The sequence below is a fragment of the Bos mutus genome, chromosome 12, assembly GCF_027580195.1.
Source record: "Bos mutus isolate GX-2022 chromosome 12, NWIPB_WYAK_1.1, whole genome shotgun sequence".
Lineage (NCBI taxonomy): Eukaryota > Metazoa > Chordata > Mammalia > Artiodactyla > Bovidae > Bos > Bos mutus.
In genome coordinates, this window is record NC_091628.1 from 44210474 (window position 1) to 44222682 (window position 12209).

General features: G+C 33.9%; 1 protein-coding gene across 2 annotated transcripts in view; it reads right to left on the minus strand.

The window, feature by feature from the left end:
- KLHL1 (kelch like family member 1) overlaps positions 1-12209 on the minus strand; it is a 539840-nt gene that overhangs the window by 328812 nt on the left and 198819 nt on the right. The window contains exon 2 of one of the 2 annotated variants that reach the window (XM_070380849.1): positions 4531-4713. The exons of the other annotated variant lie outside the window; for it this stretch is intronic. Coding sequence (XP_070236950.1) covers positions 4531-4713 — 183 coding nt within the window. The remainder of the gene's footprint in view (positions 1-4530; positions 4714-12209) is intronic. 2 annotated transcript variants of the gene reach the window in all.

The window sequence follows — 12209 nt, forward strand, 5'->3', positions numbered from 1 at the left end:
AGTAGTATCCAACTCTTCACATCCCTGTGGACTATACAGTCCATGGAATTCTCCAGGCCAGAAAACTGGAGTGCATGGCCTTTCCCTTTTCCAGGGGATCTTCCCAACCCAGGGATCAAACTCAGGTCTCCCTGAATTGCAGGAGAATTCTTTACCAGCTGAACTGCAAGGGAAGCCTGGATCCATGGGAACCAACTTAAATTTTCGATCCACAGGGGCAAGCCTGGCACTGGAACCTGGTGGCACAAGTGGATGGCCCAACATTGGGAAGGATAAAAGCCTGGATCTCTGGTAGTTGGCCTGGTTGGGCCAACCAGAAGCCTGGGTTCAAGGAACCCAGTCTGGGTTGAGGGGGCCTCATAGGCATCCTGTGTCCACAGGAGCACTTCCAGAGCCTAGTGCAATGGGAGTTGTCTAGAGTTACCAAAGCCAGCAGGCACTGGGATCTTTCTTTTTTTTCTTCTGAAGTTTGTACAGGACTATTATAATTTATTCTGCTCCCATCAAAGAATATCTATAAACTAACTTTCCATCAGTAGAGATAACCATTACTCTTTGCCTACTCTTGAGTATTAATATCTAAGTTACTTATGAAATTAAACATGTTTCTAAATATAGCAATTCCCCCTTTTAGCCTCAACTATTTCCATAATACTAGTGCTCAGTAAAGAACATTAGAGTAATAAATATATTCTTGAAATAAATAAATACACTGTCAAAGTGCTAGTCACTAAGTTGTGTCCTACTCTTTGCAACCCCATGGGCTGTAGCTGTTAGGCTCTTCTGTCCATGGACTTCTCCAGGCAAAAATACTGGAGTGGGTTGCCACTCCCTTCTCCAGGGTATCTTCCCAACCCAGGGATCGAACCTGGGTCTTCCACATTTTGGCAGATTCTTTACCGTCTGAGCCACCAGGGAAGTCCCTGCAGGAAAATGAAAATAGAATATGTTGCTTCCTGAGATACCCAATATTTTGGTCTATAGAGCAAGATCCTTTCTTCTCTATCATATATCATTTTATTTTTCACTTAAGAATTTATTTGATCTTGAAATGTTCATTGGAGAAGGAAATGGCAACCCACTCCAGTGTTCTTGCCTGGAGAATCCCAGGGACGGGGGAGCCTGGTGGTCTTCAGTCTATGGGGTCGCACAGAGTCAGACAACGACTGAAGCGACTTAGCAGCAGCAGCAGAAATGTTCATACTAAGACGTTCAAAGCATATACATGTTTATATATTAGAAATAATTCCAGTGCCTCCTTTATCGTGCCTAGGAGCCTTACTTCCCAAGAACAAAGATTGTTGACTGTGTTTTAGATTCTTCCACACTTTTTCTATGCACAAAAAATTAAAAGTGCCATTATTTCCAACTCACAGGAAGTTAGCTGTTTAAGATTTTTTCATTTACTTATGTCTAAGGCACTTATTCTTAATGATGGCTAAAGGGAGAAAAAAACTTTCAAAAGCTTAACCATATTTCATTATATACTTGTATATCATGAGAGAGTAAGCCATGAAAACTTCTTAATTCTTTTACTTTTGAAAATTTGACTGTCTAAATTATTAATATTGATCTTGCCAGTCTAATTTTCAGCATCTGACATCCCTAATTATAGGCAGCCTACCTAAGAAAAATTCCTATATTTAAAATTCAGAGTTTTACCTTCAAATGTTTTGTTTTGGTAGTTGCTAAACAATTAAGCAAGACCATTTACAAGAAGTCTGTATTTTAGAATTTCTTTGAGAAATTAAACCACAGATAAAATCAAGATTTTAATTATTTTTAATTCTGAAAATATATTAATAGTTATCTTAAGTACTGTTAGCCTTTCAGAGCTAATCTACTTAAAAATATGCCTAACAATAATCTAAATACACCTATAAAGACATGGCATTTCATTAATAAATAGTTGCAACTTACATCAGGTTAAATATATATATACAATATAGCCATCACATAAGCTAAAGATTTTATGGGAAGTCAGTAATGGTCATAATCTGTTAACTTAAATGGGAATTGATTTGAAAGTTTCAAATGACAAGACAATTAATATGAAAGAAAACACATATCTTTGTGAATGACTATGACATTTAACTTGCAATCTTATCAGGCAGAATAGGAGATCTTAATGCAAATTGTTTCTTTTTCTATTATTTGAACTTACCTTATTAGTCCCATATTATTCACTGCTAATGATTGAGACATTATACATATTTTGTCCAAAGACAATATTCAATTGTGTTAATCAAAATATAACAGTATAACTTAAAAATCCATTCATTTATTACTACTACTAAGATTATTATTTTTTTAAAGCAAAGATCTAATTTTGCATTGATTATAGTCATTTTGTTTTACAAAAGTATAAACATGGAGGTGTAATATACTTGCAATTATTAAAAACAGTGCTTGCCTTTTTCAAGCTTCCCATAAACATTTTCCCACATATTTGTTAATATATGTTTAACTTAGATATCTACTTACTGAAAGCATAGTACTAAAGTTTTAAACCACAGAGTGAGAAAATATAAATCCTAATTTAAATAAATTTAGTGAATAGGGTAAATTTTTCTTATATTAAGAAAAATGTAGATAACTGACAATAATATATCAAATTTCATATCTGCTAAATACATAAAATATGTAAATGTTTAGAATATTGTTCATATAAATAATGCATTGCTAAGATATATTTTCCAGTAATCTAAACCAATAAACAAACTTATGTTTTAGTCATATTTGTTATAAAATAAATGCATAATTTACCAAATTATTTAGAAAATAATATTAACAGTCTATATAAGAAGAATAATATGGAAAAAATAGATATAATTAATATGGGGATTGCCCAATATACTGGTTAAAATTGCTTCAAATGAGAAATACTAAATTAGTACCAATAAAAGTCTATAAAATAAGATTATTAAAATTATATAAAGCTCTGTTTTTAAAAAATTAATGAGAATTTAATCTGTTTACATACTTTTGAGGTGATTCCCTCTGTCTTCTTGAACAAATACATATATATATATATATATTAAACCAGTGGGTAATTAAAATAAACTTAGCTACATTATGAAATTAAAATTACTTGTTAACAGAATTTTTATCTAGTTGCTATTTAGATGATAGGTTAGAATAATCTACATATTTGTCACACATATTGCAACACTGTCTCAATAATAATGATAATACAATTGTTCTATTGGTAATGATAATGCAATTTCATAGAAGTGCTTGCAAAATAAGTGTGAATATTGTATTATTGAGAAGGAAATGGCAACCCACTCCAGTGTTCTTGCCTGGAGAAATCCATGGACAGAGGAGCCTGGCAAGCTTCAGTCGTTGGGGTCACAAAGAATTGGACATGATTTAGTGACTATCACTATTGTATTATTAGAATTGCTGTCATAGTTAATTGATGAATTGAACCCCATAAGATCTAGATTAATTATTTAATGTCAAATGTTCTTTCCTATGCATTTTTAGTGTATTGGTTTAAATGCAATGTCCATGATTTAACATTCTTATGATAATAGAAATATAGCCTTATATTTTGGAATTCTTTTAATAGTTTGCACTTAGGTGCATATATATTATCTAGATAATGCGATATAAGTTTCAAAATATGGGAAAGAGAGGCACATTGTAAATATTTATTTTACATAGTTTATTGTTTTCTATTTATTCATCGGTATTAATGGTATTAAATGGCATATGTCAAGGTAGCCTAAGGCGATTTGTCCATATATTCAACTATTTAAAATAATCAGTATCAAAAATTAATATTAAAATTCTTTTCTCATAAAAATTTCAAAAAATAAATAGAAAAATTGAGGAAAAATTCAACATCAAATTTAATGAATTTTCAGAAATAAACTAATAGCATATAAATAGGACACAAATAATCAGATATCTAGTTCATGTAACTTAGAATTATTATTTATAAATAAATACTAAGGAATATTTAAAAATGCATTAACCTTTGAATATATTGGGCCTTAGAAATAGTATCAGTATGTCACAAATTAAGGAAATTTTAATACATTTAAAATAAAAGTATCACTATGAATTTCCTGTGATATCACAGTTAATTTCCTAGTTGAAATAGACAGTGTATACCAAAAATAATATGACTTTCTTTCAATTTTGACAGAAAAGCATATCTCATATTTCAGAGCTTAGGTACATACTCCTAAGTCAAATATAAATATAAAGCACATTTCAGAGCTTAGGTACATACTCCTAAGTCAAAATTGATTCCCAATTAGTATGACTCAGTAATGAGTCAATAAAATGGGGTATTTTTCAACCTTATTAGAAGCTTTATTTCTGAACTATTTATATTTGCTTTACTTCTTAAAAAGATGACTTAACATGGCATTATAACTCTCACCAAGAAAATTATCCAAACGTCCTTAAAAACATGGATGCTTACTTCTCTACTTGTAGAGTATTTTGAAATCTATATACTAGACCATCATTATAAACATATGACTTCATATTTCAGATAAAGACAGATTACTATACCTATGTGCAGGTATTTTTCGGTTCCCAACAATCAGGATAACATCACAGAGTTGCTGTTGCTTCAAATAACTTTCCATTTTTCTGAATGTTTGCTCAGCATGGTGCACAGCCTGATAGAATTCTTCAGAGCTACCAGAGTCCATATCACTTTGAGGTGTCAGCAAATGGCTAGTTTCTGACAGTCTGCAAACCACACACAAAAAGCACAAAAAGATGGGGTTTATAAAGTGCCACCAATTGTTCAGAACTACATACAAAGTTTAGTTTTAAATTTAAGCTTCTCTCCTAATGTCCATTATTATTAATATGTCAGAAAATCCATTTGGGGTTAAATGATTTGTTTTAAGAAGCAATAAGTGAATTGTAAATTTTTCTCACTTTAAAGAAATTTAAAAGATAGGTTATCTGTATTTATTAGGAGCTAATAAACTTGAAAACAGTGAGAAATGGTAAATTACAAACATAACCTCCCTAAAATGAATTACTAGTTAAATGTTAATTTAATCAATTTGACATTGAGTTTGACCATTTAATTATATGTTTCTAAATTACTATTCTTGTGAGGTTTTAGTAAATGTTTTATATAAGTAGGTGATTTTTACTGCAAGAAATCATATAATGTCATTTGGAAAAAGACTGACAAAAATTTGACAGTAGATTGTTGACTCATATTCTGTACCCAATTTATTAAACAAAAACATAAATATATAATTATGTAAAAAACTCTGTTCAGTCGCTCAGTCATGTCTGACTCTTTGCGACCCCATGGACCACAAGCACGCCAGGCCTTCCTGTCCATCACCAACTCCCGGAGTTTACCCAAACACATGTCCATTGAGTCCGTAATGCCATCCAACCACCTCATCCTCGGCCACCCCCTTCTCCTTTGGCCTCAATCTTTCCCAGCATCAGGGTCTTTTCCAATGAGTCAACTCTTTGCATCAAGTAGCCAAAGTATTGGAGTTTCAACTTCAACATCGGTCCTATAAATGAACACCCAGGACTGATCTCCTTTAGGATGGACTGGTTGGATCTCCTTGCAGTCCAAGGGACTCTCAAGAGTCTTCTCCAACAGCATCAGTTCTTCAGGTTCAGCTTTCTTTATAGTTCAAATCTCACATCTGTACATGACTGCTGGAAAAACCATAGCCTTGACTAGATAGACCTTTGTTAGCAAAGTAATGTCTCTGCTTTTTAATATGCTGTATAGTTTGTTCATAACTTTCCTTCCAAGGAGTAAGTGTCTTTTAATTTCATGACTGATGGCACTGTCTGCAGTGATTTTGGAGCCCCCAAAAATAAAGTCAGCCACTGTTTCCACTGTATCCCCATCCATTTTCCATGAAGTGATAGGACCGGATGCCATGATCTTCATTTTCTGAATGTTGAGCTTTAAGCCAAATTTTTCACTCTCCACTTTCACTTTCTTCAAGTGGCTCTTTAGTTTTTCTTCACTTTCTGCCATAAGGGTGGTGTCTTCTTCATATCTGAGGTTATTGATAATTCTTCCAGTAATCTTGATTCCAGCTTGTGCTTCATTAAGTTTTAGGATTTCATAAAATCCATGATACTTATTTTTGGCTTTTATATCTAATAATATTATAGGCTATTTCACAATAAAGACATTAAGATACATATGTTATATATAGAACACTCTCAATATACATGCATGATAAGACCAGCAGACTCAAGTATGTGCTCTGATAATAAATTCTTAAAAAATTAAAAAATGAAACTCTATTAGATGCATAACATTAATAAGGAAAAAAATGACATATTTCAAGATAGAAAGTTACATGGAGTATTATACTTCCAATTACAATGCAATAACTTGTTGCTAACTAAACCCCTCACCAGGAACACCAGAAAAAAGTTGCATAAAATATCAAAATAACTACTGGAATATACTTATATTCCAGGCAGCTGGAATAAGGCAGCTAGGATCTGAAAGAATAAGATCCTAGAATAAAGGTAAACTCATGAAAGTCAGCTCAAAATTGCACACAATATTTTCTTTCCTCATTAAGGTTTCTACCAACTATAAACAACATCAAGTAGGAGTCTGAGAACCTAAAAAGCTAATAACTTGGGAACTAAGCAGAACTTCTGCTGGTACTACGTGGCTTGGTGGAAGAATGGATATTTTCCTCAAAAGTAGTCAGAACTGGAGGGCCATGTGGGACCATAGGGCAGGAAAGTTCAGGTATGGCCACTATTGTGTGCCAGTTTTCCCTTAGTGGTTATTTGCTGATTCCTAAATGTGCTCATCAAGGCTATGGTTTTTCCAGTGGTCATGTATGGATGTGAGAGTTAGACTATAATGAAAGCTGAGCACTGAAGAATTGATGCTTTTGAACTGTGGTGCTGGAGAAGACTCTTGAGAGTCCCTTGGACTGCGAGGAGATCCAACCAGTCCTCTCTAAAGGAGATCAGCCCTGGGTGTTCACTGGAAGGACTGATGCTAAAGCTGAAACTCCAGTACTTTGGCCATCTCATGCAGAGTTGACTCATTGGAAAAGACTCTGATGCTGGGAGGGATTGGGGGCAGGAGGAGAAGGGGACGACAGAAGATGAAATGGCTGGATGGCATCATCGACTCGATGGACATGAGTTTGAGTAAACTCCGGGAGTTGGTGATGGACAGGGAGGCCTGGTGTGCTGCGATTCATGGGGTTGCAAAGAGTCGGACACGACTGAGTGACTGAACTGAACTGAACTTAACTGAAATGTGCTAGGTGAGTAAAAAATAGTTATAGTATGTTTAGAAGTTAAACAGAGCTTGAAAGATAATAATTTGAATTTAAGGGCATACAAAAACAGGGAACTCTGGCAAATTAATGGACTTTCAACTGAACTTCTGAAGAACTATATCCTAGTAGAAGTCAGAGAAACTGGAAATAGACAAGATAATACAAAGGCTGAAACTTAGATTTGAATCAATGAAATCTCCAATTGAATTAAGTTGATTTTCTAATGTAAATGCCAACAAACAGTCAAAATAAATTCTCACTAGAAAGAGATAACCTTATTTAGATTCTTTTATTTCTTGTGTATGTGCATACAGCACTTGACATTAAAGAAAAGTAGCAAACTTATAAAGAAGTTACAGGGATAAAAACAAACATTAGAAACAGACCACCAGGTACTACAGATATCTTTAGATTGATGGATCACAGCTAGGTGTTTAGTAGATGCGAAAATAATTATCATTAATATTAATATTCTTTAATATAGCAGTGATTTGAAAACATAAGTAGAAAATATTTAAACTAAAATAAAAAGACTGTCACTAGAGAATGGAAAAAGAGATCATGTCTTCCAGGTATTTTAATGAGGCAAATATAACACTTATACAAAACCTGGGAAGGATGATACAGGGAAGGAAAATTAATGGCCATTGTCTCTCTTAAAGATATTTACATAAATTGTAAGAAAATATTAACAACCAAATATAGAAAAGTATGTGAAAGAGAAATGAATAAAAAAAAATAAAAGTATGAAATATATGGTTGGTAATGAATCAAAAGTAAGTTGCACTTAAAGGAAAACTTTTAATGATATAAACCACTTCATTCACTCATACAGCAAATATCAAATTTTTTTGAATCATTTTGACCTTGAAATTAACAACAAAATCTACTAGTACTACTTCTATTCAACATTTTCCTATAGGGCCTTTCCAGTATAATGTAAAAAATTAAAAAAAAAAAAAAAAAAAGCCATTTGAGTTAGATAAGAAAAAACATATTTGATATTATTTCCAGAAGATGTTTTTGTATACATCAAACACCCAAAAGAATATACAGACAAGTTTATGAATCTAAATCCATTAAAATTATGTGTATTCTATGTTATCTATAATATTTTCCTTTGTAACATGGTTATTTTCATCAGAATTTTCATGTTTTCCTTTAAATATTTATTTTTCATTTTTTTTTCAAAAGTGCTTTACTTAGCTTTTTTTGCATCAATTCCTTTTATTATTATTATTTTTATTATATTTAATAGCAGTAATAAATATTTAAAATATTTAATAGAAAAATTGCTATAGTATTTGTCTTCTTTTCACAAGTTTGCAAATTACAACCCCAGAATATGGTATTTTCCAGCATATATTTTAGAAATTCAGGCTTAGGCATATGTGACAAGAATAACAGAATTATTTCAGACATTAACACACTGAACAGAAAAGTCACAAAATTGCCTGAATGATGCATCTTTAAATCAAGAATGAGCATATTATTGACTCTCATTTAACTAAGGAGAATAGAGTCAGAACTGTAAGTTGCCAATTAGATTAAGAATGCCCCTTTAAGAAACTGATATTTCTGGTCTGGTATCAGGCTGATAATGATATGAATAAAGTGTAAAAGTCAAGACATTAGAGACAGCCTTGCAAAATGGCTCCAGATAGGTTTCCAGGAAGTTTTGGATAAATTCAGATCCTTATGTTAACTTTCTACAAGTTAAATAATGTACTTAGGGCAGAAAGTTTTACACCTTATTAAGAATTTCATAGCTTGGGAAATGTTATTGGGAAATGATCTAGTATATTTTATTTTCAAGTCACTCAAGTTGTGATGGATGAAATAGTAGAGGAGATAGGGGAAAATATAATTTATTTTACTTTCAGTTTTAGAGCATGGTGAGACCATAGACATAAAATGAAACAGGGCATACATAGAATTTGACAAGATCTAGGCAAAGTAAAAAAGCTAATTACTGTCAAGGTAGTCTTTTTTTACATAACCTAGGTACATTAGCAAATGATTATTATAGGAACTTGAGCCTTTTCTGAAGAATTTGAAAATACTTTGAGAATAAGTCTTAAAAGAACAGAGTTAGAAACTAGCCTCAAAAATTATTTTTTTAGAGTTCATCACTGCAGATGGTGATCACAGCCATGAAATTAAAAGACGCTTACTCCTTGGAAGGAAAGTTATGACCAACCTAGACAGCATATTAAAAAGCAGAGGCATTACTTTGCCAACAAAGGTCTGTCTAGACAAGGCTATGGTTTTTCCAGTGGTCATGTATGGATGTGAGTTGGACTGTGAAGAAAGCTGAGCGCCACAGAATTGATGCTTTTGAACTGTGGTGTTGGAGAAGACTCTTGAGAGTCCCTTGGACTGCAAGGAGATCCAACCAGTCCATTCTAAAGGAGATCAGCCCTGGGTGTTCACTGGAAGGACTGATGCTAAAGCTGAAACTCCAATGCTTTGGCCACCTCATGAGAAGAGTTGACTCATTGGAAAAGACTCTGATGCTAGGAGGGATTGAGGGCAGGAGGAGAAGAGGACGACAGAGGATGGCTGGATGGCATCACCGACTCGATGGACATGAATTTAAGTAAATTCTGGGAGTTGGTGATGGACAGGGAGGCCTGGCGTGCTGCAATTCATGGGGTCACAAAAGTCAGACACGACTGAGTGACTGAACTGAGCTGAACTGAACTCATATTCATTCATAGATTTCTGTCCTAAAATTTCTAATGCTTTGTTTTTTCATGTTATATATGAAAACAAGTCACTTTTCCTTAGGAGAAGTTAAATTGTGAGAGAAACATTTATGTTGGTTTGATGCTATTTTCTCCTTATAAAGTCACTGCACAGTGCTTATACATTTCCTCTTAAATCATTTCCTGATCTCAGACTTGAGTAAAGCTTGTTGTTCTTAAATTTTGGCTCAAGATATAAAAAGAGGTTTCAGGATGCTTATTAATATTAAGCTAAAGTTCATTGTATAATGAAGACTTATTATATACCTAGGCTTATTATTTTAATAAATGCAATCTTAAAATTTTAAGATATAGATGTCATATCTTTACAATGTTTTCTATATCTAAAATGCCAGAAAAATCTGACATTGGATTATTGAATTTTATGTCTTCACCCTAAATAAACTTTATAGTCTCTTTCTAATCTGAGAGTCTAACAGCTGTTGTGATATACATAGTAATTTTTATTTTTATTGTTATTTTCCTTTTATTTTATTCTTTTTTTTTTTTTTTAAATTTTATTTTATTTTTAAACTTTACATTATCGTATTAGTTTTGCCAAATATCTAAATGAATCTGCCACCGGTATACATATGTTCCCCATCCTGAACCCTCCTCTCTCCTCCCTCCCCATACCCTCCCTCTTATCCAAGAGTATAAAGCCTTTAGCATATGGGATCTAGTTCCCTGACCAGGGATCAAATCTGAGCCCTCTGCATTGGGAGAGCAGAGTCTTAGCCACAGAACCACCAGGGAAGTCCCTAAAGCCTCTAGTTTTAAGAAAGACAATTTTAAAAGTTTAATATGACTTCTTCTCATTAAAATTTAAACATATTTAAGATTTCCTGAACCTAAAGTATTAAAGCAATAAAAAGAAGAAAAATTATTTTTGACCTTTTGGAAAGAACTATGTCATTAAACAGTGGTGGCTGCAGGACTGGAAAAGGTGTTTTCATTCCAATCCCAAAGAAGGGCAATGCCAAAGAGTATTCAAACTACCACACAATTACACTCATTGCACATGTTAAGGAAGTAATACTCAAAATTCTCCAAGATAGGCTTCAACAGTATGTGAACTGGGAACTTCCAGATGTATAAGCTGGATTTAGAAAAGGCAGAGGAACTAGAGATAAAATTGCCAACATCTGTTGGATCACAGAAAAAGCAAGGAAATTCCGGGGGGGTGGGGAGGGAAACTACCTCTGCTTCATAGACTACACTAAAGCCTTTTACTCTGTGTGTGTGTGTGTGTGTGTGTGTGTGTGTGTGTGTTAGTTGCTCAGTCGTGTCCAAATCTTTGAGATCCCGTGGACTGTAGCCCACCAGGTTCCTCTGTCCATGGGATTCTCCAGGTAAGGATAATGAATTGGGTTTCCATTTCCTCCTCCAGTTTGACTTTGTGGACCACAACAAACTGGAAAATTCTTAAAGAGATGGGAATATCAGGGGACTATCAGACCACCTTACCTGCCTCCTGAGAAACCTGTGTGTAGATCAAGAAGCAAAAGTTAGAACCAGACATGGAAAAATAAACTGGCTCAAAATGCAAAAAGGAGTACATCAAGACTGTATATTGTCACCATGCTTAAAGTATATGCAGACTGTATCAGGCAAAATGCTGGGCTGGATGAATCACAAGGTGGAATTAAGATTGTCAGGAGAAACATCAATAATCTCAGTTATGTAGATGACACCACCCTTAGGGCAGAAAGCGAAAAGGAAGTAAAGAGCCTCTTGATGAAAGTGAAAGAGATTAGTGAAAAAGCTGGTTTAAAACTCATCATGCAAAAGACCAAGATCATGGCATCTGGTCCCATCACTTCATGGCATAAAATTGATCTGGCCACAACAGGGAGTTTTTGAAATTCCAAAACTGGTCTTTTTGTGTGTATAGTTAGAAGCTAAAAGGTCTGAAACTAAGCAAATAGAGAGGGAAGCCTATTTCAATTGATTTACTGAAGTCTCCCAATGAACTCATGAAACCCAAAAGATCTGTGAATCAAACATTACTTCACATTCAGAGACTGTTTCTAAGTTCCTTCCTACAAATAAAAATCTGTGCCTCATTCCCTGGACTTGATCCCTGGAATGGAAAGATCACCTGGAGAAGGAAATGGCAATCCACTTCAGTATTCTCGTCTGGGAAATCCCATGGACAGAGGATGCTGGCGGGCTATAGTCC